This window comes from Cuculus canorus, chromosome 15 (assembly GCF_017976375.1).
Source record: "Cuculus canorus isolate bCucCan1 chromosome 15, bCucCan1.pri, whole genome shotgun sequence".
Classification (NCBI taxonomy): Eukaryota; Metazoa; Chordata; class Aves; order Cuculiformes; family Cuculidae; genus Cuculus; species Cuculus canorus.
Genome location: NC_071415.1, coordinates 15,191,038 through 15,218,393, shown reverse-complemented (window position 1 = coordinate 15,218,393; position 27,356 = coordinate 15,191,038). Strand labels below are relative to the sequence as shown.

The 27,356-nt window shown below is 39.9% G+C and overlaps 2 protein-coding genes, 1 long non-coding RNA gene and 1 other non-coding gene across 6 annotated transcripts in view; 2 read left to right on the top strand and 2 right to left on the bottom strand.

Annotated features, from left to right (window-relative positions):
• LOC104063801 (putative short-chain dehydrogenase/reductase family 42E member 2) overlaps nucleotides 1-12,088 on the top strand; it is a 15,286-nt gene extending 3,198 nt beyond the window's left edge. Inside the window, exons 3-12 of the mRNA XM_009566066.2 lie at nucleotides 1,980-2,075; nucleotides 2,847-2,907; nucleotides 4,046-4,164; nucleotides 5,631-5,706; nucleotides 6,895-6,977; nucleotides 7,509-7,646; nucleotides 8,869-8,934; nucleotides 9,464-9,527; nucleotides 10,005-10,078; nucleotides 11,258-12,088. Of these exons, the coding sequence (XP_009564361.2) occupies nucleotides 1,980-2,075; nucleotides 2,847-2,907; nucleotides 4,046-4,164; nucleotides 5,631-5,706; nucleotides 6,895-6,977; nucleotides 7,509-7,646; nucleotides 8,869-8,934; nucleotides 9,464-9,527; nucleotides 10,005-10,078; nucleotides 11,258-11,461 (981 nt within the window). The 3' untranslated portion in view covers nucleotides 11,462-12,088. The remainder of the gene's footprint in view (nucleotides 1-1,979; nucleotides 2,076-2,846; nucleotides 2,908-4,045; nucleotides 4,165-5,630; nucleotides 5,707-6,894; nucleotides 6,978-7,508; nucleotides 7,647-8,868; nucleotides 8,935-9,463; nucleotides 9,528-10,004; nucleotides 10,079-11,257) is intronic.
• LOC128853693 (uncharacterized) lies at nucleotides 11,798-27,283 on the bottom strand. Its single transcript, XR_008452378.1, has 3 exons — nucleotides 27,006-27,283; nucleotides 17,186-17,404; nucleotides 11,798-11,928 (listed from the first exon to the last, which is right to left on the bottom strand). It is a non-coding gene; the product is annotated as an uncharacterized LOC128853693 (long non-coding RNA).
• On the top strand, nucleotides 12,380-26,270 carry LOC104063769 (putative short-chain dehydrogenase/reductase family 42E member 2). Of its 3 annotated transcripts, none has more exons than XM_054080236.1 (14): nucleotides 12,380-12,788; nucleotides 13,247-13,447; nucleotides 13,931-14,112; nucleotides 15,679-16,066; nucleotides 16,600-16,695; nucleotides 17,604-17,661; nucleotides 18,279-18,397; nucleotides 19,361-19,436; nucleotides 20,873-20,955; nucleotides 22,171-22,308; nucleotides 23,341-23,406; nucleotides 24,088-24,151; nucleotides 24,736-24,809; nucleotides 25,401-26,270. In XM_054080236.1, the coding sequence occupies exons 4-14, from the start codon at nucleotides 15,725-15,727 to the stop codon at nucleotides 25,647-25,649; spliced, it is 1,365 nt and encodes a 454-aa protein (XP_053936211.1). In that variant the 5' UTR covers nucleotides 12,380-12,788; nucleotides 13,247-13,447; nucleotides 13,931-14,112; nucleotides 15,679-15,724; the 3' UTR covers nucleotides 25,650-26,270. The 3 variants fall into 3 exon arrangements, with proteins under 3 accessions (XP_053936211.1, XP_053936210.1, XP_053936212.1); XM_054080235.1 differs by having other exon boundaries at nucleotides 14,736-16,066; XM_054080237.1 differs by having other exon boundaries at nucleotides 13,931-14,915.
• Nucleotides 26,842-26,923, bottom strand: TRNAL-UAG (transfer RNA leucine (anticodon UAG)). The gene has a single exon. It is a non-coding gene; the product is annotated as a tRNA-Leu (tRNA).
• Nucleotides 27,284-27,356: the final 73 nt, after the last annotated feature.

The following is a 27,356-nucleotide window of genomic DNA, read 5'->3' as shown; positions in this document are numbered from 1 at the left end:
TCCATTGGAGATTACTCAGTAAGCTAAATTAGGCTTAAGAAATCTTCTGAATGAAAATATTTGGAAGTGTATTCTGGGTGAAAGTGCCACATACACTTGCCCTGTTCCTGTTCCCGGGGCGCCCACTTACGACCACTAATTCGTTTTGATTCTTAACAATTCAAGGAATGTATTACATCTGCAAAAGAGGGGAGATGGAAGAGACCTCAAATACTCAATGGCTCACAGCCATCTGCGGAGGACAGCATTGCCCACTGCTCCCTGATGTGGGGAGGACCATCTCCTCGCAGCTGATTCCTCCACTCAGGTTTGGGGTCTGTGTGCGCTAGCATTTTCTGCACACTCCTGTCATCTTGCGTGAGTTCTAGCAAGACGTGGGTGTCATTCAGCTTAACTCATTTGAGCATTCACGTAAAAACTCTGACACTACCGCTAGAACTAGAAAGTTGATGGCAAAGCTGAAAGTGAACATGGGATCTTTGTCCCAGGAGCTATGGAGGTGATACCAAGTCTTCTCCCTCTGGCTACATCTCCATGTGGGACAGGCAGCAAGAGAAGCAAAGGGGAATCCAAAATACAGCTCTGCATGGCTGTGCAGCAGGCAGAATAGTGAGCTACGCAGACCTTTAGCCTGACACACGATGATTGTTCTTAGGTTCAATTTCATAAACAGCTTTTACAGAATATGAAAGAGAGAGTATTAGTGAGGAAACATTCAAAAACCATAAGCTTGATTTGTTAATGATATAAACCCACATAATTTTATTTAAGTTGGTGGATTGATGGCAGTTTAAATCTTTTAAATGGAGACTTGAGATCTGATGATCAATCTTCTAAGAATAGTTTTTTTATAATTCAATTTAAAAAAAGATTAAGTATTACGAAGTGTTGGTGACTCAGCTAGAAAAATGGAACTACAGGGCCCTAGTAAATAAAGTAATAAGTCACTTCAGAGATCTGAGCCTTGATTAGTGCTTTGGAGATTCCTGATACTATTTATACTGGTTCGCTATTTCAGCATGTGATTGAAGGTAGGACGTGTAAGTCAGCTGTATTTATGGAATACTTCAGCAACCTCAGAAGAAAAAAGTTGAGAGCTAAAGACTGATGAGATTAACCTTTCAGTACTACTTCCAGCCATTTCTTTTGTGATTTTTCTATCATTTTTCTATTCTTTACAGTGAATTTAAGTAACATATAATATTTTCAAATATGATAATTCTGAAAAGGTATTCTATTTTCATTGATATCTGTATGTATGTGGAGTGTTATTCATATAGTATTACCTTGTATACAAAAAGGCAATATAACATTCAAAGCACAGCGTAGCATTTGGTACTGCTTGTAGTGTGTGTGTAACTCAGGACAGTGTTCAGTAGTACACAGCTTTTCATACAATGAGATTATAATGCAGTAATCTGTACTAATACAATATTAAATATGTATAGTGTGCACTCTTTTTGTTTTAGTCTTGTGCAAAACTGTCATTAAATTTATCATGCAGTGCGCATAAAATAAAGCTTAGATGGACAAAGAGACATTTGTCCAGATTGCACAAGTCAGATCTCAGGGTGCTAAGAGAAAGAGGGTTCACTTGTTTGCCATGGAATCACCCAACAGCTGAGCCCTTCCTGCTATGATTTACTGTCCCTGGGGCTTGATTCTCCAGCCCACAAGCACATGCTGCTCCCATTCAAGTCAAACGAGTTTTGCCAGGCTGCAGGCTGCAGGACTAAGTGTGAAAATACGCATTATAATTGAAGCCAACAAGAGTCATATTTGTTTTGCAACAAAATACTGACAAAATTCTTAGTCATGGATTTTTCTCTGTGTTTATAATGTTTTATTTAATGCTAGTGAAGTGCTGTGAAAAATAGATCAGGATTACTCTAGATTTTCTTTAATAGCCATAGGTTATGCTAACTGCAGAGAATGTAGTGAGCTGTACCAGTCAAAAATCCATTTTGTTTCTCCTACAGGGTGATGTGAGGGATTATGATGCAGTGTTCAAAGCATGTGAAGGAGTTGACTGTGTTTTTCACGTGGCTGCATGTGGAATGTCAGGATTAGAACAAGCAAGTATATTTTTTCTAACATTTTTTTTCACTCTTGTGAAAGGCAAAATTTCTCTGCATGTAGCGAATGATGTGATTATTTGATATGTATTTCAGAAAGAATTTAGTTATAAAGGTCAGGTCATCTATACAGGCAACAAGGGAGGTATTCCTTAAATAATGAATGTCAGAGCCTGAAACTAATGCACTACACAAAACACTCCAGAACAAATGCAGTCGTAGATTTCAGATCTTGGAAAAGCAGGCCTGTATTTTTTATCTGATCTGAAGAAGTGTAACAGTATTGCTCTAGAAGGAACGTTGATGCATCTTCTTCCTGCGAACTTGTAGTCATGAAGAAATGGCCCAGCAATGTACTATGGTTTTCCTAAATACCAGTGATGTTCACAGAGGGTGTTATCAAAAACCTCCCAAAAGTACTAGTTTGTTTCTAGGAACAGGACAGATCGCCACTGGGACAAGAATACCTGAAAGCTTTCAGGGAGCATAACCCCTGCCTGTAATTCCTGTTTCTATATCATGGATTATCTGGAGTGCAATGAGAAATTAAAGCATTTCCTTTCAGATGCATTTTATTCATTTTTTAACTTTGTTCATACACTGAGCAAGACAATAAAAGTGAGAGCTGCTAAGAATCACTGTGTGTCAGAGGGACGGAGAACTGACACTACAGCATAAAAAAGGCCACAGCTGTTCTAGATCTGGCAGTTGTAACAATTGGAATGTGAATGTGAATTAATTATTAGATATTGTGCAAACTCTTATTTTTAGCTTCAAAAGAAAGACCAGATTGAATCCATAAATGTCGGAGGCACAAAAATAATAATTGATGGTATGTACCTAGATTTTTCTTTATTTATGTCTGATCCAAACCATTAATTAGAAAAGCTTTTAATTGCATGTTTCCTGTGTTGATTTGGCAATAAAATGAGGCTCTTCTCTCTCTCTCCTTTCAGACTATGATGTAAGGCTAGGTGTGCAGGTCCCATTTAATCTGGTAGGAGATTTGCTGCTGGTTTGAGTTGGGGATAGATTTTCAACCCAGACTTCATTATTTGCAGAGCAACTTAAACTCTCCTCCATGTGCTGGTTATTTTTTCCCTTTACAAAATGGATAAGTGTTACCCTCTTTCCTTGTAGAAATAACAGAAGAGGTATTGTACTGTTTGTTGTGTTGCAAATGTTTGGTGATGGCAGCCATAGGTGTGCTAAGAATATCTATTATTGTATCACATTTGTATACCAAATTTTCTGTCCTTTCTGTCCATCTGTCTAAATGTGGTCCCTTTTTATTATATACTAATTTTTTACTACTTTCTGTGGATAATGTTAGTAGACTTTTTTCTGTATATTCAATTCTAGAAAGAATATTTCAAAGTGTATTGTAAATACCAAAGGTACTTTCCCTTCCCTTTTCCTTCCAAAAACAAATGGCAAAGAAAAAAAAAAAAGGCAAACGCAGTTTTTCATTTAATGAAAAAAGCAGGAATGCATAGAGTGAAATGGTAGCCAAGTAGAACTCTAAATGACTCAGAGGGAAGAGGTTGCCACATATTCTTTCTCCTTACCCCAACCTCTGAAACCTCAGAAACATATTATGTCAAATTTCTGTAGGCTGCCAACAAAGCAACAATCTGGGAGGAGCATGAACCTGTTAACTTACGTTCTAATAATAGATTTTACTACTGTATTTTGTTCGAAATATTTACAACACAGTAATTACATTCATTATTTTCTAAATGAACCAACAAAGTTTGGTGACTACAATATGTAGCACTTGCGTACCAGATATTTGAGATGAAAGAAATCCAGGTGAATGGAAGATAATATTATGATAAATGATAAGTTAATAAAATGCTTACTTTTCCTATGAGTGTAATGTCCGTTTTCAAAAACGGAAGCTGCCGGTTCATATCTTGTTTCTCACTCCTTATTTTGGTTTTAAATAATTTATTTCTCTACCACTGTAGTCTGCAAACAAAGAAATATCCCTAGGCTGATATATACCAGTACAGTGAATGTGGTATTTGGAGGGAATCCTATTGAAGAAGGAGATGAAGATACTGTGCCATATTTTCCACTGGAAAAGGTATTTTGTTCATGTGATGGCAGGGCATTTGCTGTGCTATAAAGGATAGGTGGGGTGAAGGCTATTCTGAGAGCAGAAGCTATTTAAGCGTACATCACATCAAATTCTATGAAATTATTTTTCGTTAATAAAAATTGACCCATGATCAAGGAAGAAATACTCAAATCATAGTGGCTTTAATCTGCTATAACTAGAGAAATTTGAGATTATAAGATACCTAAAAATCACTGAGAAAAGTGGAATGTCACGTGTAACAAGAATATTTTAGGAAGGCCATTCTGGGGACCATCTACTACATAAATTCTGAATATTATGGCCCTTGTGAGCCTCTGCATTGAAGCATGTTGTTCAATACCAAATTCTGCATCTTTATTCACACCCATTTTTGTTTCTCTGAAGTTCCCAAACCTTGTTTTCTTACTGCGGGCTGGATGGTGGCGACAGCCACCTCATGGCTACTTAGAAATACCATTTCTTTCTTTGCTGTGGTCATTTAGGAAATATTTTCTAGATGAAATCTGAAGCTCAGTGCGTTCTGGCCACTGCCCATTTGTTCTTTCCTGCTCCCAGCACACGGCCTGCAGTTAAAAGCTGTAATTTTAGAGAGTACATCCTGTGTCCAGGAGTCCTAAATAGTACTGACTGCGACTGTGTTGGTACCTTCCGCAATTAGTTGCGTGTGTCTGAGCCCTAATCCTGTATTTTCTCTAATGGCAACAGGTAATAGGAAGCAGCAGAGGTAAGCGGGGCTTGGACAGAGGTGGAGCAGGTGGATTCAGCCACCTGAGAGTAGAAAAATTTTCCATTGTGGGCTTTTTGGGTGTATATTTCAATATGAAGTATGGCAATACAAATTCAACAGGTGCCTAAATAGCCTCGTGTGGATAAGTAATCCCTAAACCAGCATCTGCTGACTGTATCCAGAATCCTATGGTTCAAATACACTACAGTGACGTTTAAGTTAAGAGTGAAAAATATAGTTGGGAGAAAATTGTTTATAACTTCCCAAATAGCTTCAATGAGAAACAGACGCATTTTTAGGAAAGTCTGAATTTTTAATTTCCTACTGAAATTACCATTAAAAAAAAGCCTTTTTCCCATTCAAAATGGATATTTTTTCAAAATAAAATTATCTGACCTACCAGAACATTTGGCTTGGTATTAATTTTTTCAGTATGTCCAGCACAAAAAGTGAGTTTAATAAATTTAACAATTTATTTATTATTAAATAAATACTAGTGGATTTAAATTCACTCTGAAGTTAAACTCGTGCAGTTAAAATGTAAGTTTCTCTGTCATAAACAAAGTATATATTTGCTATATCTTGTTATTTCTAGTTTGTTTTTTCTCAGCTGATGTCCACAAGCTGGCTAGATTTAGAGGTTATCAGACTTAAACAGTAAGTTTGCCTTTACAGATGCAATGATGTGACTAAAATGCTGATCATATTCTGCCTTTCTTTATAGCAATTTAATCATTATTCTAGAACAAAGGCAATTGCAGACCAAATGGTTCTTGCTGCTAATGGAACTTTACTCAAAGGTACATACAAAACATCTGGGATTTGCCTATCTTTAGTAGTGTTTCGGTTGCTCATTTATCAATAAATAGTATACTTTAACTGAAATAAGGATTTATTTTGTTTGTTTCTACTCCTCGCTTCAGTGGATGATTGATTTTTTTTGTGTGTGTGTATACACAGGCAGATATGAAATTATACATAAACAATAGATGGGAGAATGCAGAAAATAGAACATTACTTCTTTAGATCACCTTAAAAGTTGACAAGTTTTACAATAGCTACAGGATTTGTGCTTTTATTTCCTATTTGGTCTGTCAGTTTGAGCTTCACTGACACCACCAATCTCTAAGCATTGTCCAACAGGTCATTCTCATAATCCCCAAAGCCTTGCAGGTGTCTGAGAAGAATAATTGGAGTTGCTGAAACAATAGGGAATAGCAGAGCAATGTGGACTTCTAAAGTCTCACGTGCATGAACAGCTGTGGCTGAAAATCTGTCTGTGCATGGGAAGAGAAATATTTATCTTTGCTTTTAAATACATATTTTGCTATTCCTACTGATTTCTCTCAACTGAAAAGCTGGCAAATGTAAATTAGGCAGGGATTCAATTTTAGCATTCTAGATTAACTGTTGAAAAAATGCCTTCCACCTGTAACACTTGCCCACATCAAAGGTGTAATTGTGGCTATGCTCAGGAATCAGAGCAGCCTACTTACTGATTCACATGTAGAGCTTAAAGTATCAACTTTTATTTAAACTATTCTAACTCACTTGAAAGTTTCTGTTTAAGAGATCTCTTCCATTATTTTGTGATGCCCTTGAGCTGCAAGCAAGCGAGGTGTCTAAATATAGCAAACTGAATGATCTTCTGGTATTGCATGTGCTACAATGATGGACAAACATGTACATTATAAACTTATATCTACAATAAATAGTAAAAGTCAATCAAGCAGGAGGCGTATCTATCCGAAAACTGCTGTGTACTGTCCCCATTCAAACTCTTCTACTGGCAGAGGGGTTCAGTTTTTCAGGCTGCTAAGCTAGGATCTGCTGCCGCTATTGAATTCAAGTTTATAGAGTGTTGAAAACAAGTTGCTAGAAAGCTGAATCCCCTAGAATGGGCAGACTGATCCTTTACCTTCACAATGTAGAATTCAGACAATGCATGTCAGCCATATATTGATATCAAATTTTCTTCTCTCTCCAAGGAGGGGATAAGCTCCATACCTGTGTACTGCGTCCACCAGGCATATATGGACCAGAAGAGCAGCGTCACCTGCCACGAGTAGCCGTATGTATTATGTAGTGAGCTCTGGAGGACACTACAAGTGGCTATAAGGGCATAACACAGGTGGAAGTATCTTCATTAAAGTTCTTAACAATCTCTCCAGGAAAACTGTTGTGAAAGCTTGGTGACAGATCACAGGATGCAAGGTAATGGATAGCATGAGATGAGCGTTGCAGAAATGGCAAGGATCAAGCTGTGCTTTTAAGTGAGGAAAAAAAAATGCAAGGCAGAAATGCTGTGGTAGAACTAGGTTTGCATCCCTGATCATTTAATGGAAATACTGTTTTTTAAATATGCTCTTTAATTCCAGATACTATAATGTCACCATATTTTCCCGCTGTGTATCAGTGCAACAGTCCTTGATTTATAAAACCACCAGCCAGTTGTCTTTTTTCCTTGTGACAGATTTCTTATGCTGTAATGGTACGCGAGTACAGGAAACTACAAGTATTCAGGCTGAGCCAAAATGAATATGTGATATTGGATCACAAAGGAATAACATAGTTACTTCATATTTTCTTTCTCTCTCTACAGAAAAATATCCAGCGGAGACTATTTAACTTCAACTTCGGGAATCACAAAGTCCAGATGAACTGGGTTCACATAGGCAACCTAGTACAAGCTCACTTACTAGCTGCTGAGGCTCTCACCGCTGAGAAAGGTTATGTAGCTGTAAGTAAACAGCATAAACATTGTGTCCTAGTAGCTTTAGCTCTCAAGTAAGTTTGATTTTTGATGTTTTGAGATCAAAAGTTCTCCAAAAAGTCGTGTCTTAAATTCTCAGGCATGTGGACAGTGCAAATGCAAATAGACTCTGCTAATTCTTCCACGCTGTTTTTTTCTGTTTTGAAAAATCTATAATTTCCTGTGTTACTGAAGCAAATAGTATTTTTGGCTAGGTTAATGCATTCACCATCATACAAATCTATACATTCTGTTATTCTTTTGAAAATAGATTCCGATTCTAGATGCATAAAATTTAGAGCAGCTACTGTGGAGCATTCCAGTTTAACTTTCAGGGTTGAAAATACCAAAGAGAGGTGTACAAAATTAATGGATAATTTTAAAAGTTTTTTTTCTTTTTCTTCTACCGGTCATAATTGCAACAACTGTGAAGCACCACAGAACTGACAGTGTTGCAGCAGCTGCTACATTCACAACTCCCTGGGTTCCAGCTTCGTTTATATTGATAGGCACATATAGGCAGCAGGTACAGCTCCATCTGAACACCTCTCCATGTGCTCTCAACTAGTTTAGTGCTTGGAAGCTCTGGAGGTGGTTTAGAACAGCATAACACCCCAACTCCCAGGGTGCTCAAGGGGTTTGTGGTGCTCACGGGTGGATAGACTCCTCACCCAGAGCATAGCTGTCAAGGAAGTATTGCCTGCACATTTAAAAGGCTGGAACAAGATAAGACTTTAAGCCCAAAGTAGGTTCAGGCACTGTGACATGTCCCACAGAATATATGTACTGAATTTGTTTTAATCAGAGAATCAGCCAGAGCTGGAACTTGACTTCAAAACCTGTGTTTATTAAAAGCTGTCAGTCACCCCTCTTGGACTCAAGAAGCTAATTCTGTCCCCTGCACTTTGCACAGAACTTAATGCTCTGACAGTCGGGTTACTGCATCGTGAAATCAAGCTCTGATCTACATTACATCCTGGTTAATTGTGATTAGCTCTGCTGCCACTGTGGGGTTACCCACAAGTATGAGACATGTTTGAGTTCCCAGCGAAGTCCGGTGACGGTAATTTGCAGAGCTGATTTGCACACGCTTGCTGTGTGCACACTGATGTTATTCACAGAATCGAAAAAGATCGGTAGGTCATTGAGAAAGAAAATGCCATCTGACCTTTAGTATTTTTCTAATTGTTTTTCTGTGTTTCTTTAACAGAGCGGTCAGGCGTATTACATACATGACGGGGAAAACGTCATCTTTTCTGAATGGATAGTCCCGTTAGTACGTATTGCACACACGTGCAGCTCTAATGCACCACAGGGACCCTGCTGGCATCATTAACTAAAAGACCACACCAACTAAATGAAGTTCAGTGCATGTTAATTACTGAGCTATTTAACATGAAAGTCAGTCCTGTTCTCCCTGCGTGTTCCAAAGCTCCACTGGCTTTCAGGGCAGTTTGGACATGCATAACTGGAGTCTGGCCCTGATTGTTTGGAGAGAATTTAACTGAGAGGTGTAGAACTGCTACAGAACAATAGCACTCCTGGCAAAGCAAGCTCGCAGTCCACAAGTTCTGCTTGTTTCCCCTTTACCATCCAGTTGCCTTTGAAGGGTGGGAGGTGGGCACTGAAGAATGAGTCGTGGGTTTCAGTCTCACTTCTTACTTACCCCTATTGGTAGGCAGAGTAACCAGAAAAAAGTTTAGATAAATGTTTTATCATTTTTCAATTTTCATGTTTTATTGACGCCCCCAGTATGGTACAAATTCTTTGTTACTCTTTCCTTTTATTTTTATTTCCATTTCTAGTTTGAAAAATTAGGCTACAGGAAACCCTGGATGCATATTCCTGTTCTTCTGGTTCATATAGCAGGTAAAAAGTAGTAAAATATATACTTAATTGTTGTGCTATTTATTTTTAAATTTGTTTTCTTATTCCTATGGAGCTACATAATTTTTTTATAAAATTCAGGAATTGATTTTTATAAATTGTAGGAAATATATAACTTAACATTATTCTAATTAATTATAATCGCTTATGCCAGTTGGCATTAATTATATTAATTATACTAGATAAAGTTTAAAGGCTGCTCATAAACTGAGTCCATCGTAGAATGGTTTGAGTTGGAAGGGACCTTAAAGATTATCTAACTCCAACCCCCGTGCCATGGGCAGGGACACCTCCCACTGGATCAGGCTGCTAGATCATGTAATTTATAAATTAAGCTCTGCCTTCTACCACCTTAAGTGCATCCTCTGGTATCAGTAGGAATTATAGGATGTGCAATGTCAATATTATCTCAGTTTATTGTTATCCAGCCGTTTCATTAAGTAACTTTCTGTTTCACAGCTGCTGTGATGGAATATCTGCACCTGATACTAAAGCCAGTTTTTAGCTTTACACCTTTCTTGACAAGGAATGAGGTAAATATATAAAAAGAAAGAATGTTTACATATTTCTGACCAAAATTCTCATGACGTACACGATGCGCCCTTTGATGCAGACAGGATTGTCTGCATTAGAGCTCTGATTTTGTGCTGAGTGTAGTCCATTCAGGTTGTATGCAGTCGTTTTGTAGCCTGTTTTTTTCTGTGTCATCCTGGCCACTCCATATAAAATTATCAGAAATTAATCCTTACTTGAAGATGAGATGATCCAAAGAAACATCCTAGAGGTGCATGACAGAGCGACTGATGTGGAGCTGGCAAAAAGGAAAACAAGCACTGCATTGTCATTTCTGGTGAGCTGTCCTATGCTGTGGAACTGCTGGTTAAAGGAAAGTGGTCCAAGAGTCTCAGGTCAAAGTGGTAACAGTTATCATCGTGCCAGCCTAGCCAGTAATTAGAAACTCCACTAAAAATAGTTCTAAATTAGAATGAAAAGTCAATTTTCAGGGGGGGAGGAGCCAAACACAACAAAGAAACAATAAAAAACCCAAACAAAAAGAGACCAAACAAACTTCTGGATAAATTTATTTTGATCTAACTTATGGTTTTGTAGAAAGTTATGATTTATAGTATAAGCAAAAATGCTTGTAACTGATCTGTCATCTAGGCTCTTACTGTATTGTAGCACGTCATGTAATAGGACACTGAAGGGACCTTATGAACTTCTGCTGTAGCTTTCATTTATTCCACAATTTGTCTGGTTTTATACTTTCTTCTACATTAACTCTATATATGAAGCAGAAACCATTAAGACTATGCAATTTAAGCACTTTCACAGCAATTGTGTTCAGAGGTGGAGGATAAAAATTTCCAAAAATGCCTGTTTTCCACTCTTAACATATGCATTTCAGCAAAGTGGGGAAGCCACACCACTCTTCTCCAATACGTTCAACCCGTTCCATTGTGCATTTCTCTGCTGTGTCATAAACTCCTTCTGCACCCAGCCCACCAAGCTTTGGCTCTTTGCCTGTCAGCTGCATCAACTCGTTCTGCTAGCTCTGGACAGAGTCTGACTCCAAAATGTTTACATTTTTGCATGTCTATCTCTAGTCATGTTTTTCATTCCATTGTAATATAATTGTTGACATAATTTCATTCAAGTTCTAGAAAATTGGATATTAAAGTCACTTCCATTACTGTCCCTTTGGATTTTAGGTGTGGAACATTACTGTCACTCACACTTTCCGAATAGACAAAGCACGAAATCAACTTGGTTACAAACCGAAGAAATTCTCATTCGCTGATTCTGTGGATCACTATCTTAAAACAAGACCTGCTTGCCAAGAAGATCACATGTTCCTTAAAATGGTGTTTGCTTTTGGCATCTTGTTAAGTTTGATCGTTCTTTCTTTCTTCTAAAATTGAATTGCCCACCTGTTCCAGAAAACCTAATCTTGTTTGAGTACCAATGATCTGGTCCTCATACATTCCTCAGTCCCTGTGGACTTCATTATTCTTACGATTACGATGACAACTCTCTGATCTCATTTTAAAAACAAAAGAAAAACCCAGAAAAGTGAAAACATGGGACACATCAGGAAATGTTCCTAGAGGGCAGTGCAGTGTCACAAAATCAAAGGAGTTCACCGCTGACTGGTGCAGAAATAGTTTTAATGGATCTTCATGAATGGATTGCTTCATGCTGAGAACAATTTTCCAAAAATGATAATTCAGGAGGGTACGAAATTGGAAGATGAGGAAGTGTTGTAGGATTGCGGTGCTGTAAGAAGTCCAGTAGCTCCGATGCAGAGAAGGTTGGCTAAGCAATTCCTCTGATAAAGCTGCTGCTATAGCAACTGTAGGTCAGCCTGAGGAATTCTGAAGACCTGGGAAACAGTACAAAAACTATGAACAGTAAATGTTTTTAAATAACAGGTGGTGAGAGGACTGAAAGTCATATTTATATAAAATAGTTTTATCATTCAAAAGCTTTGTAAAAATGTAATAAATGGCATGTGTGTTTGTAAATCAAATAGTTGCTTTTCAATGCAGTAATAAAAAATAACTGAAGCCAATGCTGGTTTTAATGAGTCTGTGGGAAATGGGAGGGAGGGCACACAAAACCCTGGAGTTCAGCAAGCTGTTACTGCTCCCTTGCCTTGTAAATCCCATACCAGTGCTGACACGTTCTGTTCATTCAGTGAATTGCCACTTCAGGGTGAGCGGGCAAGCCCAGCACTGAGACCCAAGTGAGGATCCAGCCTCCCTCTTCTCCCCTTCCTAAGACTTCCACTAGTCACTTCTTGGGTGGATTGCACTCAATGAGCTACCACGTGTACTACCCACACGCATTCCATGTGTAGCCCAGGCAAACTTTTGTAAGGCTTCCTGTCATAAAGATTCTCTCAGGGACTGTCTTTGCTCTCACCAAGGAGCAGCTGCTCCCTTTCTTGCACCCCACGTGGGTCAGGAGAGCGACACTCGCCAGGATGGGTCACAGGAGAGAGCAACAGAAAAGCTCAACTGTCTGATTATCTTTACTCTGTGTTTATTTTGCCTTTGTGTCAGCATTTTATTGGATTTTTAAGACTGGTAAGTTTAAGGAGACTCTCTCATTGTATCTTTAAATTTACAGGGTACACAGGACAGCTCACAGCAAGCCGACAAGAATGAAATGTTCTAAGCAAAAGACAGTACACGGAGACAGGAAAATGCATGACCCACCGAAACGATCACTGCAGCTTATGTGAGCAAAGTTTTTTTTAATTTATTTTATTTAAACAAACAGTTCTGTGTGCAGTGAAAACAGTAAAGCCTAGTCCCTTGCACATTTACATTGGGAGATTGTCCTCATCCGTACAAAGAGAGCTGAGATGGTGCGTCCTCCCTTGGCAGGGGCACTGCTCAGCCTTCTCTCCTGTTCCTGACTACCTGCCAGGTACAGAAACTCAGTAATATGAGACCTTTATCCAAGCTTGATTAAAGCTGGTTAAGTTCATAATTTATTGCTATAGAGATGCAGCTGACTGACAGGCGAGCAGGGACTGCAGGTGATACTGTGTAAGCCTTTTTCCCCTAGAAATGCAGAAGAGGATACCACAAGTATAATGTTACTTCCCAGCGTGAGCGTTTTAACTGTATGCAAACATTCAATTTGCTTTTAAATTAGTTAGTTATGAATTTTTCATATATTGCTTTTGTTAGATTAATAGCTCAGGACTGCACCCCACACCACCCCAATGAAGAGCCATCGGGCAGGCACCTGCAGCCCCGGGACAAGGGCAGTCTGTGGCCTTATTTATGGATATTCCTCGGCAGGGACTAACCAAGGGATTCCCTGACTTTGTGGTAGCAAGTCCTGCCGTTCCAGCCCTGTAACGCCAAACCTAGAAGTTGTTATTTCAGGTAAGATGCTCTTTACATCACTGTTATAACAGTACTAATTAATACTAATTGGCTTTATTCAATTGATTTATCGTTATTACGAACCCAGTATTTAAAGTTTTAAGACAACTTTTAGTATCAGTTTGGAACAGCCAGCTGTCTTGTTTCTGTCAGTCCTTACTGAGTCTTGCTTTAAGCTGGCTGTTGTTCGAGTTACTTTTGCTCTAACATAAATGCAGGTGTGCCTTTAAATGATTAAAATTTAATATAAGCATTCAGGCATGGTACAGCTAGAACGGAAGAGGTGAATGTGTTCCAAGTTTGATTTTTGCCTGGAACGGGTAACTCTGAAATTCTGCAGTTCTTGACCCAATTCACATCCTCTCGGGCACGAGTGACCACCGAGCCGAACAGAGACCCACCGCCTGCTCTGTTGGGCAGGGACCTTAGTGCCTGTTTGTTTATGGTTATCTCTCCTGTTTGTGGATTCCGGCTGTTTTGCAGGCACTTCTGATGCTCTGCATCTCTCTGAACCATGTCCAGCCACTGCCGATCCAACCGGTAATCGGGAGATGGTGTGTTTTTCCTGAACAACCTGAGCAACAGGTAGCTCAGTGCGGATGGAGCGCTAGCCACCGACAGGATGCTTTCCTGCAATGGTCACTGCTTTACGAAGACATATGGAGGTAAGAGCCACCACAGGAAGCTGTGGGATCCCTGGAATGCTCTGGGAACTCAAGAATGCTGTAGGATAGCAGAATGCCAGACATGCTGTGGGATAAGCAATGTCCCAGGAAGGCTGGGGGATCTCAAAGATGCTGCAAGATGAATGGGACCCAGGGGTGCTGCAGGGGCGCAGTGGGATGCTGGGGGTGCTGCAGATCCCAGGGGGCTGTGGGGGTGCTGCAGGACCCCAGGGGGCTGCGGGGGCACAGTGGGATGCCAGGGGGGCTGCGGGACGCCAGGGGGCTGCGGGGGCGCAGTGGGATGCCGGGGGTGCTACAGACCCCAGAGAGCCTGGCCCGGGCCCGGGGGGGCCCTGCAGTGCGCTGGAGTCTGTTGGTGCTGCTCCCCATGACCCGTCTGTCACAAAGCAATCATTTTATCCTAGCTGCCCTGGGAAGTGAGGGTTGATAGCTTTGTTCTCTGACAGCCTTCTGAAGATATAAGGTGTCAGGCATTCCTCTTCCCTTGTGAAATCCTCCTGTATCACAGCTCCATCACTACTGATGACAAAACCACACTATATTCTTGATTTACGTTCAGCTACCATTACTTATAAAGGAGTTGAAAATGTCACTTTCCTCAGACATCCTTGTGACAAACCAAGGACAAGGGGAAGAAGCACTAAGGATTACTTTTCTCTAGAGGAATTTTTGCTCCGTTGCTGTTCTGCTTGGCCCTGCTTGCTTGTTTTATAAGCACAGAAACTTAAATGCAATTTCTTCATCTTTAGAGTTTCCCTGACGGCTCAAGATTTCAGACTCAGGTACAGCCCTCTATCACATCCGATATCTGAGGTTGTCTGTGAGCTCCTAACACAGACCAGAACAAACTGAACTAAGATGCGGACATGCCTTTCACATAGGCAGCAATTTTCCTTCTGCTAATAAAAACTACTGTCTGTACTACTATTCTCATTCTGACCCATTTGTGGAAAACATATGGATTCCTGTTCTCTGCATTAAGGAATATTTCTTAATATTAATGGGATTGTTTAGGCTGTAGGAAGCTGAAGGGAGACCTCATCACACTCTTCAACTACCTGAAAGGAGGTTATAGTGAGTTGGGTGTTGGTCTTTTCTCCCAAGTAACAAGGTATAGGACAAGAGGAAATGGCCTCAAGTTGTGCCAGGGAAGGTTTAGATTGGATATTATGAAATATTACTTAAAGGAAAGGGTCATCAAGCACTGGCATAGCTGCCCAGGGAAGTGGTGGAGTCACCATCCCCAGAGGGGTTTAGAAGATGTGTAGATGTGGTTCTTAGGGACATGGTTTAGTGGTGGACTTGGTGGTGTTGGGTTTACTGTTGGACTCGATGATCTTAAATGTCTTTTCCAACCCCAACAATTCTACAATTCCATGATATACTATACAGCACTTTAAATGTTTGTAAAATGTGAAGATTACAATTAAACAAACTCTTACACAATCTAAGCAGAAAATTTAAATGAATCTTTTAAAAGAAGTCTTTGAAATCTGGAGATTTTGTGGCTAGTGTTTTGGCTTTGTCTTTATCTCTCTTAAACAGGTTGCATTAAAGTAAAACTTTGCTGTTGCAAATAGAGCTTGCTAACATGAAACTCACTGGAATCGTCTGCATCCAGGAGCACTATGGAGCAATTCTCAACATGGAGGAGAAATTGTTACACGTGTCTGGTAACAAAAGACAGTATTTCACTGACAGAAAACTTATACTGAGTGGGGCAGCAACAACCTGGCCCCAAATCTCTAACTCTGAAGTGAACGGAAATGCTGGAGCACTGGATGAAAAGAATATGAAAGCAGTGGTGACAGGAGGTGGAGGCTATTTCGGATACAAGCTGGGATGTGCTCTTGCCAGTGCAGGAGCCTCTGTTGTTCTGTATGACATACATAGGCCTGTCTGGGAAATTCCCAGTGGAGCAGTGTGTATCCAGGTATGATAAATTATATTGTAACAACAGTCAAAGTTATTTCATTTACCTTTTCCTTAGTGTCTTACTAGTTTTCATAGAACACAAATACCTAATTGCAAATTATTGCCAATTGCAATAACCTTTTAACTGTGTGAATGTCCCATGTGAAGTTTAGTCAAGCGATTTTAGCGTGTCTGAAATAAGGAAAACAGTGAAACTTGTAACGCGTAGCACAGAGTTCCCTCTTCACCCCCTGACTCTGAAGTACACCTCACGACCCTTTTCTGCCCCCATCCCTGCCTTAGTTTAGTGACCTGTAAAATGAACACAGGGGAATTATGAGGCTTAATGAATGCTTTTCATGAGTCCTTTGAGTTCTACTGAAGGGAATATTATTATCAGCAAGTACTGAAATGCACCTGGTTTTCAGTCCGAGGATGTACAGAAAGTACAAGTATATAGACATGTATTCTCTCTGTGCTAACCCACCGTATGACAAATGCTAACCTGCAGCTTTGATTTCAAGTCCCAATGTCTTTTTTTATGCATTGCAGGCAGATGTCAGGGATTATGATGCCATATTTGCAGCCTGTGAAGGGGCTGACTGTGTGTTTCATGTAGCTTCATATGGAATGTCAGGAAGAGAGCAAGTGAGTCCAAATAGTTTTGGGTTTTTTTCTGTGTGACTGCCCACACTGAGGATGAGTCTTGATGCTGTAACACTGCATGTTAAATTTTCTCTCTTCAAATTATCCTGAGAGCCTAAATCCATGTCCCTCCTGTTTTGGTAAACTGCTCTGTGCAAACTGGTGTGGCAGCTGCAAGCAGTCTGCTGACAGTACTGTTTTCGTAGCTGTGAAATTATTTACTCCCCATTAGAGGCTCCACCTGCGCCATGGAAAGGCTTTTGAGTGGGAAATGGCATTAAACAGTTCTGGAACGGTGTGAGAACAAAAGGAAAGGCAAGGGAGGCTGGTTGCCTCCAAACCCCTGATCCTTCCCTAAACCTTTCACATGGAACCCCTCGGTGTAAGATCACTGGGAGGAATAAAACCTGGACTAAATTATAAGTTATTCTATATAACTAAAGCATAATGACAGCTGTATTTCAAGCCTTGAACACCCCCCTCCTCTTCTTACCTTATTTAACAAAAGGAACTTCAGTAATTACCATAGTTGGATAGAACAGTGCATTCAAGGACTTCTGCAGTTGAGCAATATGTACTTCGAATTGCTCTGGGTAGAGGCCACCAAAGTGCTGCTGAAATGTAGATATTTAACTTACTGCTGCACAATGTGCAATAACTGCAAATGTATCTTTAGAAGCACCACAATTTTCTTCGCTTCAAGCAGGCTAGACTGCAAAAATACAAAAAAAAGATATAGTTTAAAAATTATTATTTGACTTCTTGAAGTCTGAAACAGCAGTCTAAATGATTTTTTTTTAATAATCAAAGCATTGAACTCATTACCTTTATTTGGAGATATTTATAATGTCCCCCTTTTGAATTCAAAATGCCTTATTATTAAAAAATGTACAATTTCTTTACTTTCTTAGTTGCACAGAGAAGAGATCGAAACTGTAAACATTTGTGGGACAAGATTCATCATTGATGGTACGTATCCGGCCTTGCCATTAGGTGTTGGCAGAGCATATCAAAATATTATACCACTTAGAAAAAGCCATTTCGCTCTTTTGGCACACAGTATGCTTTACCAAATACTTTACATTTTTGGCAGAAGATAAGGAAACGTGTCATTGGGGTTTTTTATACTCAGTTCTTCTGTGGGCTGCAATACAAGCGCCAGCGCTGTCGTTCAACTACCTCAGCTTTTTGTAAGTGTGTTTACCTGATGTCGGAATCTGTAGGGGTGTAGGGAGTTAACTGTTTCCATGCGTATTTTGTAGCAGTAAACCTGGTTGCTATCTAATAGCTTGTGGACAGGTAGTGGGCAGCCCTTGAAGCAGATGGCCTTGTGTCCGCCTGGCTGGCAGCAGCCCTCCCAGTGGCACCGCCTTAGTTTACAGCATCCAAATCAGGATTACAAAGCACTTGGTTCTACACAGATGTCTTCTCTTTAAAAATGCTTTGTGTTTTAAATCACCCAATAGTTAAATGGAAGGATTTTTCTCTTTTAAGATTTGACAGTTTCTCAGAAAAAGCTCAAACACACTTTTCCCCCATATTGCTTCAGTTCCCACTAAACTAATCTACTTTATACATTGCTGCAGCCTGCAAACAAAGGAACATCACTAGACTGATCTACACCAGTACAGTAAATGTGGTGTTTGGAGGGCTTCCTATTGAAGATGGTGATGAGGAAACTGTGCCATATTTTCCTATAGAAAAGGTATTTTCTTTGTATAATATTTTCTTTTTTCCTCTTTGTTTACATTCTTGTTTCTGGAATAGCCTGGACTTTTCATGATCATGTTTTGCCTGATGCCAGAATCCACTGCCAAAGGAAGAAAGCAAGCTCTTCACACTCTTCGTAGATGTTATTCACAACCATGACACATCAGTTTTATGTACATTGCAGTATTTATTTCTTTGTTTCCTATCAAGGCCTTGATCTTAGAAAATAACTCATACAGTGTCCTGTTAATATTAATGAAATTCAACTCGGACACAGGAATTGTATTATATGGCTTTGTGCCTCTTTAGCCATTTATTATTTGTATGATTTTTCTATTTCTCCCTTATTGAAGATGATGTATGTTCATTGTAGACCTGATATGGAAAAGCAGACTATTTTTATATGAGGTTATTGCACTTAATTGAAAAGGAGAAAGTACTTCTGGCTGCTTTGCATACACAGTTTTTGTGTCCCTCTTCTCTCCATCAAGTGCTTCTTCACAGTCTTTAAAGAAATAAAGATGGATAGAGAAAATATTTTTAAAATTTTGAATAATATATCAAAAGAATGTTTTCTCTGGGATAGTGCCACGAGAAAGTGAACAGGATAATTCACACCACTTGTAATGCCTTCAAAACTTGGCTTTCGACTTTTCCATTACCTGAAAGAGAAATCCAGATTACAAAGTAGTGATCAATTACATTCTTGGCCGCTTTCAAAGCATACATATATTCATTGCTTTTCAAATGTGTTGAAATTAATTAACTGGATTTGCATAAACAAAAATGCTTGCTTATCTTAGCAATATGCATGATTTTATCCTAAAATAATACCTCACAGTTTCTGTACTTTGAGGTATTTGTTGCCATCTGCTAAATGAAAACTAGTGGAGAAGAAATGCCCCTCTGCTCTGTCATTTCAAGAATAGATAAAAATTTATTTGCTTTTTCTCTGTAGCATGTTGATCATTATTCCAGAACCAAATCAATTGCAGAACAAATGGTACTAGCAGCTAATGGAACTCCACTAGCAGGTACTTTTGTCTTAGCATGAATTAATAGTGCAATTTACTCCCCTTCTTCTTGCTCCTCACTAACATCCTGTATCCTGTATCAATCATTAGGGAACGCGACTGTCCAGCAATTATGAATACAATTATCTCACAAACAAAAAGATTTTCACTTTAATATTACTTTTAATTGGTTTTAAGTTCCCACAGTGTCTGTAAAAGGTTTTAGTATGGTAGCAATAAGTTCAGTATGTTAATTGAAAAGATAGTGACAGCTATAAATTAAACAAAAACAAGTGTTTAATGTCACTGTACTATGCAGCATAAGTAAAACATGAATGCTGTTTAAATTGTTACTGCCCTGGTCCCAAGTTATATATTAAAATCTGAAGAAGTGACCTGATACTACAGCCTGGAATTATTTATTACTGCTTCCCAAAGTTTTCCATGTTGAGGAAGCCAGTTATACACTTGAATACTTAAGCTCACCTGTGAGATCCTGTAACTGCCAGTGCAAAACAAATTAATGTAAAGTGCAACATGATTCTATGTGACCAAGTGATACTGAGCTAAATTTAGCTGCAGACAGCTTACAGAAAAGACTCTCTCCACTTGATACTTGCAGAGAACTATAAAGAGATATAAAGTCATTTATGGGTATTCCATCCCAATAGAATTATTTGGTTTAAAAAATAAAGGTTTGAGTTTTTTCCTTATTTCCTCCTTTCTTACCAGCTCTTTACATCAAAGACCCTCGTAGTTTTAGGAGCAACACAGTTCTGCATTTGTCAATGCAATTAGAATCAGTTCCAAACATCCTATTTTGATCCTGTGCCACAGCAGCACTGAGTATTTTGCATGTTTTGAAATGTTAAGAACGGTTATTAGCAGATGATGAGCCAGCCAACTGATACACTTAGGAAGTGACTGGATTTCTGTCATGGTCCATCCTTTCTCCCTCTGAAGTTATCAAGAGCTTCCACAGCAGCTCTAGCAGGACCTGGCTGTGCCTACTGTTGAGAGAACCTTTCAGCTCTGTCTTGCACTGTTAATTAGTTGCTGTTTCCCATCAATAATTTCGTATGCATTTAGTTCATTTCATTCCACTTTCTTACCAAGAACTTGAACACTTCAGAAAACTCATCACCACATTTGGCGCGTTCACTCACTGCTCTGGCACTGAGACAAAGGACTGCTTAGAAAGAGGTTTTGAAACATCTAGTAATTTCTAGGAATCTGACTGTGCTGGCAGGACTTCTCTGAATCTTACTATTTTGCATGTTCTGATTCTGCCAACTTAATAGCCAACTACTAATTCAACACCTTCTGGTATGTATTATTTTTTAAGATTATGAAGTTAATTTATTTCAGAGTATATTCTGCTACCACAGTCTTTTCATACAAATAAAGATAAACCACGCTCATCTGAAAGTCACTTAAGAGTGGTCTTATTCTTCTAGGAGGTGGAGTACTCTACACGTGTGTTCTTCGCCCACCAGGAATCTATGGACCAGAAGAGCAAAGACACTTGCCAAGGCTAGCAGTACGTATTTTAAGTTTTTAATCAGCAAAATTGTGATATACAACAGCAGCAATTCAACGATTCAATTGTTTGTTGAGGATATTATAACTTTTGTTAACAAGCACTATATTATCTCTGTAAAGAATGTAGTACATTTAAAAAGCCTTTTTTATTTTTTTAAATACAAATACATTTAAATCCAGCTTTATAATTTATTGCTTTCTGTAATTATAAGATTCAGACCACTCTATGATATTCCAAATGTCTATTTGCATGCAACTTACACCAAATGGTTTAAAACATTAATGAGAAGGGATACGGCAAAATATCTTATTTCCAGCCTCAACTATTAACAGCTTTCACTATACAATGAAACAAGTTAAGGAGTCTGAAGCACCTTCTCGTACAATAGGTTACTAACAGGCAAACAGCTGAGGTGCTCATGCTTTACTCTTTTGCAGTTGCTGTTTTAAACCGTAGGACTATTACAGTGTTTAAACTACGATCCCTGTAGAATTATATGAGTCAGTTGTTTTAGAAGCATCAGTACAATATAAAGTCACACGTAGCTTTGAGGAAAGAATAGGTTCAGGCTTACCACATAATAAATATTTTTGGTTTGTGGCTGAGGTAGGGAATTACATGGAAGTCAGCCAAAGTACACTTTATAATCTTCCAAATAAAATAATTTTTCAAGAATGTGAAATGTCGTTTTAGTTAGACCTGAGATGTTTTCTTTACGCCCTCCCAAAAAAAACCCCAGAGTATTTTAAAAATACTATTTAAGGTTTTAAGCTTATTTACTATGAGCCCATTTTAAGGCATTATGCAACTGTCACATTTCGCAGTTTCTAAAATGTACCTATTAAATGAAAAATGTGACACCTACCACTACTTTCCATTTTTTTCCAGACAAAACTACTTGTTAAATTTGATCCAATTTTGTGATTACTTTTCATCTATTCAGAACTATATCTTACCTTTCCGTATAATATTTTACTTATCCCTAGAATAGACTTGTATTTTTTGTAAATTCAGGACATATTGTGTTCAATACATTCTTCACTCCTTCCTCAGGAGCGATGTTTTTAGAGCTCTCTGCACTTCTCTTAATTCTGTTTAATTGATTCATGTATTTTTTTAAAGTAGAGACAAACCTACATTTAGCTGGACAGGAAAGTGCACCTCACTTTAAAACCCATTTTGCTTTGGTTTCCTGTTTGTTTATGTCTACAGAAATATATTGAGAGAGGGCTACTCAGCTTCAAGTTTGGGGATCCTGCTGCTAAAATGAACTGGGTGCATGCAGAGAATCTTGTACAAGCTCAAATTCTAGCTGCTGAAGCTCTCACCCCTGCAAAGAACTACATAGCTGTAAGTAAACAATAAAAGCACTACAGATTTCATTTGACACTGGATTCTGCTGCTGTTATCCTGACCTACAGTAACTGCTGTAGTAGCAGTAATTAATGTTTGTGTTATGGTATTTTAGCTTATGCTGTTGACTGTGTTTTTAGCTGATAAATGTGCTAGGAACAGCGTGGGACTCAGCAGCATTGGCTGTGCAGTGTGTTAAAAGCTGGAATATTCAGTTCTGTAAGAATATCTCCATTTTTGTAATATAATCTTTGCCATTTCTGGAAGATAAGCAAAGAGCGTTTGCTATGTCAGGAATTAAATGGGAAGTTCAGGCAGATTTATCCCCTGTTCCCCCCTGTACATAGGTCCCAGCTTAATGTTCTAAACTCTGATCATCAGTTCTTCCCATACTATGTGCAAATAAAAGCTCATTTCATTTGGGTTCATTGATTTAAAAAATAGTTGTAACTATTTTCCTCCTTGTAAACAGTTTTTATTTAACCTAGAAGCACCCTTAAAGTACATCAGAACAACTTTCAAAGTAGATTAAATTACTTTTTTCCTAAAACCCTGAAAGGAAAAGGGAAAGAGGTATCTTGGGCCTTGGTTACACAGATGGAGTCTTACAGATTTCAGTGAGTCTTACCTCGACAAAGAGTAGAACACGTCCCACTGTTTGGTGAGTCTGTGTTAACAGCACCAGTGAGATATCACAGTGCTTTCGATGCATTGGGCAATCTCCATCGGGGCGGCATAACCACTCCGTACATTATAATTATAAACAACTATAATTATTTATTATAATAAATAATTTACACCAAGGCTTGCTAATCACATAAACCACTTGTCCACCAATTTTGTTGTAATTTGCAATTTGCAAGTGACTGAAACAAATTTAGATAGTTTGTTGGCCGGTATATATATACATCTGTGCATATTTTACACTGCTGTGTTATTTTTAAGCTATTCATAAGGAGTGAGATAAAGAAGTCAGTATATATGCAGTATTATTTCTACTAACTTGTCTCTTTTCTGCCTCTTTAACAGAGTGGCCAGGTGTATTTCATTAATGATGGCGAAAAATTCAACCTTTTTGAATGGCTAACTCCACTTGTACGTACAATATATACTTTATATATACTTTATCTCCAAATACATTAATTTCTTTGTGTACAACTCCAGCTTTTCTATGCACATTGCCGTTGGTATGTTTGCTTTGGGTGTAGGAGTTCTATTCTGATCATGGGTTTAATTCCTGTTCAAAGTTCAGTGTGATCAGCGCTGTAACAATACCTACCTAAAATACTACATTAAAGCAACTGCCAGCACTGAGACCACAGGAGCATCTTAGTCAGTATCCTCTTGTGAGCTGCCGTTATTGTCACTTCTTGCATCTGTTAATGGTGGCTATTTTGAGTGGACAAAAAATATAAGCCCTAATTATTAATTTGTAATATACATTCTTTTCAAAATATGATTTTATTGTTAATGATGGGCTCAAAACCATAAATATGTCAACAGTGTTAAATTAAGTATCAGCACACCATGACATTTCAATTGATTATTATGAACTTTTTTCCCCTTTTTTCAAGACTGCCACTCAAAAATGTCATAGTGCCTGCATGTGACATTTAACTGGAATTCCCTGAAAAGCGAAAACTCAAATAGTAATAGCACTGATGACTTTTTTCTGTTTTATCAGTAAATACTTCCACAAATACCTTCTGAGTTGAACCTTCAAAATTCTTTGAGGTTTCTGGTTTTGTCGGTCACTGTTTTTTAAATCTCTTTCAGTTTGAAAGGTTAGGCTGCAGTAAACCTTGGATACGTATTCCTACTTCCTTAGTTTATGCATCAGGTAAAAATATTTTATCAACACTTCTCTTTCCTGTCCACATACCTTCACTCCTAATCGTAATATAATATGCCTTTTTTTCTTTGCTAACAATTTTCATTTCCCTGTATAAAAATAACATACAATAGGCTCTTCCAGGGTGCAGCGGGAAGAGGTGAAGTCCAGCTCTCTGCTGTGTGTGGAAACCAGAATGACAGGTTACTTTTAAGTCCCACAAAACCAGGATTTTTGTAGTACTTAACAGATGGATAATTTTGTGGAGTTAATGGTACAGATATAAAAAGTTAAATATAAAAATCCATGACTTCATTAAATATGCTGAAAAGCGTCGGCTTTGCTGCATAGGTAAACGTCTTGTTCTCCTGTAACCCACGGGCAGGAGTGAATGAATTCCTTGGTTTGTTTTGCTTGTGCATGGCTTTCACTTTACCTATTAAACTGTATTTATCTCAACCCATGAGTGTTCTCGCATTTACGCTTCCGATTCTCTCCCTTATCCCACTGGGTGTTGGGATGGAAATGAGTGGCTGTGTGGGGCTTAGTTGCCAGCTGTAAAAAATCTCAAGTAAAAATCTTTTGTTATGCAGCCATGGTAATGGAATATCTTCATCTGATGCTGAAACCGTTTGTTGAGCTGTCCCCACTGCTGACCAGAAATGAGGTAAAGTGTCTCACACTCACAGGATGCATACATACATGTTAACACTGAGGAACAATTTGAGATCAAGTCACTAGAAAGTAAAATCCACTCAGTACTACCTCAGCCTCCTGTTTCCAGGACAAATGTATGTGTTGTGTACATTTGAAGAAATATATTATGGTTGTTATCATCTTTGAAAAGATAAAAGTTTATGCTTTCAGTCTGGGAGAAGCTGCATTAGCTTCTTCCTTCCAAGGCCTGGTATCTTGTATGACTTTGGCTGGTCAGTTGGGCTTTAATTTCTGAAGATATTTAGGCACCTAAGAGATGGCTTATATCTGCCTTCTTAGGTACATAAACATGAGTCCAAATATTTCTTGTGGATGTTTTCAAGACAAGAAAATTCAGCTTTCACTGCCTCTTTGGGCTTTCAAGACCCTTATTCTGAGTGAACAGTTTTAAAAAGAATATGATAAATGTCAATACGACAATGATATAATAGGGGGGGGATATTTTACATTTCCTTTAACTGTGTCTTTGCTACTGCTCACAGGCTTTGTTCCAATTTGCTATGTATTAACATCTTTGTACATTGCCTCTTTTGCCCTGTAGGTACAGAACATCTCAATAACTCACACATTTCGAATAGACAAGGCGCGGAGTCAGCTGGGGTACAGCCCAGAGAAGTTTGCATTTGCTGATTCCGTGGACCATTACATTAAAACCAGACCAGAAGCCCAGAATCATCACATCTTCCTCAAAGTTTTGCTTTCATTAATTGTTAGTTCAAGTTTGATATTTCTTTCTTTACGTTTTGATGGCCTTTCCGTTTTGCACTTTTTTAAAGAAACACAACACTGACCTGCACAAAGCGCACATACCCTGTTATAGTACAGCTCCCTGCATCATTCTCATCTCCACCGCAGTTCCTGGCCCCGATGTATTAAACAGGCTGTTATTTTTAGTTTGGAAACCAAAAATATAACATACCAGCCTCTGTACTTAAGAAATTAAAACAAAGAATTACAGCCAAATCACTGAAACACACTGGAGTCGAGATTGTTGCATGTTTCACTCCAAAAAAACCCAACTTTTCAAACTGATTGCTGAATTAAATGAGAACCTGCAGAAGGAACACGCGCTACAGCCAGCTGGGAACGCTTCATGGGTGAAAAAGAGTGGCTAAAAGGACAAAGACTGGCCATGGCTCACAGCCTTGAGGAACTGAGGAGCGACCAAAGAGAGGGCACAGCAGACTGCTGTCACTACCATACACCAGCCTGACACAGAGTTCACACTGTGTGAATTCCTTTTGTCAATGATCTGGTTCACTGCAGATGAGGGGAAAATAAAAGCATCCTTGAAATTGGGCTGCGGTCCGTCCTGTGCTCTGTTCCAGCAGCGCTCCCTGCCAGGCTGCCCCGGGCCCTGCAGGCCTGCGAGGTGTGGCTCTACACAAGCCAAAAGCATGGATTTTAGTTAAAATAGGAAGTTACCGGGGCAGTCATCTTAAGTGTAGTAAATTAGGAGACCTTCTAGCGACCTGCCAGTGCCTGAAGGGGCTACAGGAGAGCTGGGGAGGGGCTGTTTACAGAGGCCTGTGGGGACAGGACTGGGGGGAATGGCTGTAAACTGCAGAGGGGCAGATTTAGACTGGACATTAAGAGGAATTTCTTCACCATGAGGGGGGTGAGGCCCTGGCCCAGAGAAGAAAATATGGCGCAGTTTCACCGCCATCTTCAATAAGAAGCCCTCCAAAACCCCCATCTACTGTACTGGTGTGTATCAGTCTGGTGGTGCTCCTTTGCCGGCTGCAGCAACATATAAAGGAAATTAGTTTAGTTGGAACTGAAACAATATCGGAAAGAAGTGTCTGGGGGTTGTAATTCCGCGCGCTGGAGGAGAGCCGCTCTGGAGTTTAAACGAGAAGCCGCTTCCCCGCTGTAACTCGGCTTTAAGGAGCCCGAGGCTGCGCCCGGCGCCGGTGGCAGCCGTGCCGCCCGCAGGGTCCCCCCCAGGCAAAAGGAGCCGCCGCGGCGGGGCCAAAACAGCTTGGCAGCGGTGGGATTCGAACCCACGCCATCGAAATGACTGGAGCCTAAATCCAGCGCCTTAGACCACTCGGCCACGCTACCGCCTGGCTCCTCACCTGCCCGCCCGGCTCTTTCAGGGGGGCGGCGCCGCCGCTCTCCCCGCCCACCTCCACGCGTTGCCCACCTGTGGCCGCGCTCCCTCCGCGCTCTCCCTCTCTGCGACACGCAGCTCCGGCCGCGGGCACGGCCTCCTCGCTCTGGGGCGGAGCGCTCCGCGCCCGGGGCCCGCCCGGCCCCGCCACCACCCCGCGCCCGGCAGGGGGCGCCGCTGCCGCCCGCGCACGTGGCGGGAAGAGCGGAGCGCAGCTCCCGCCCCGCAGCCGTCGAGCGGATGTGCAGCGCAGCTCCCTGCCACGCACGTGGTTCCTTCTCCGCCCTCTGTCCCAGCCGCTCCCAGACAGGCTCCGCCTTGGCTTCGCAGCTGAGCCGCTCCCGGCCGGGGCGGGAGGGGCCGCGGTGTCTTTGTCTCGGGGCG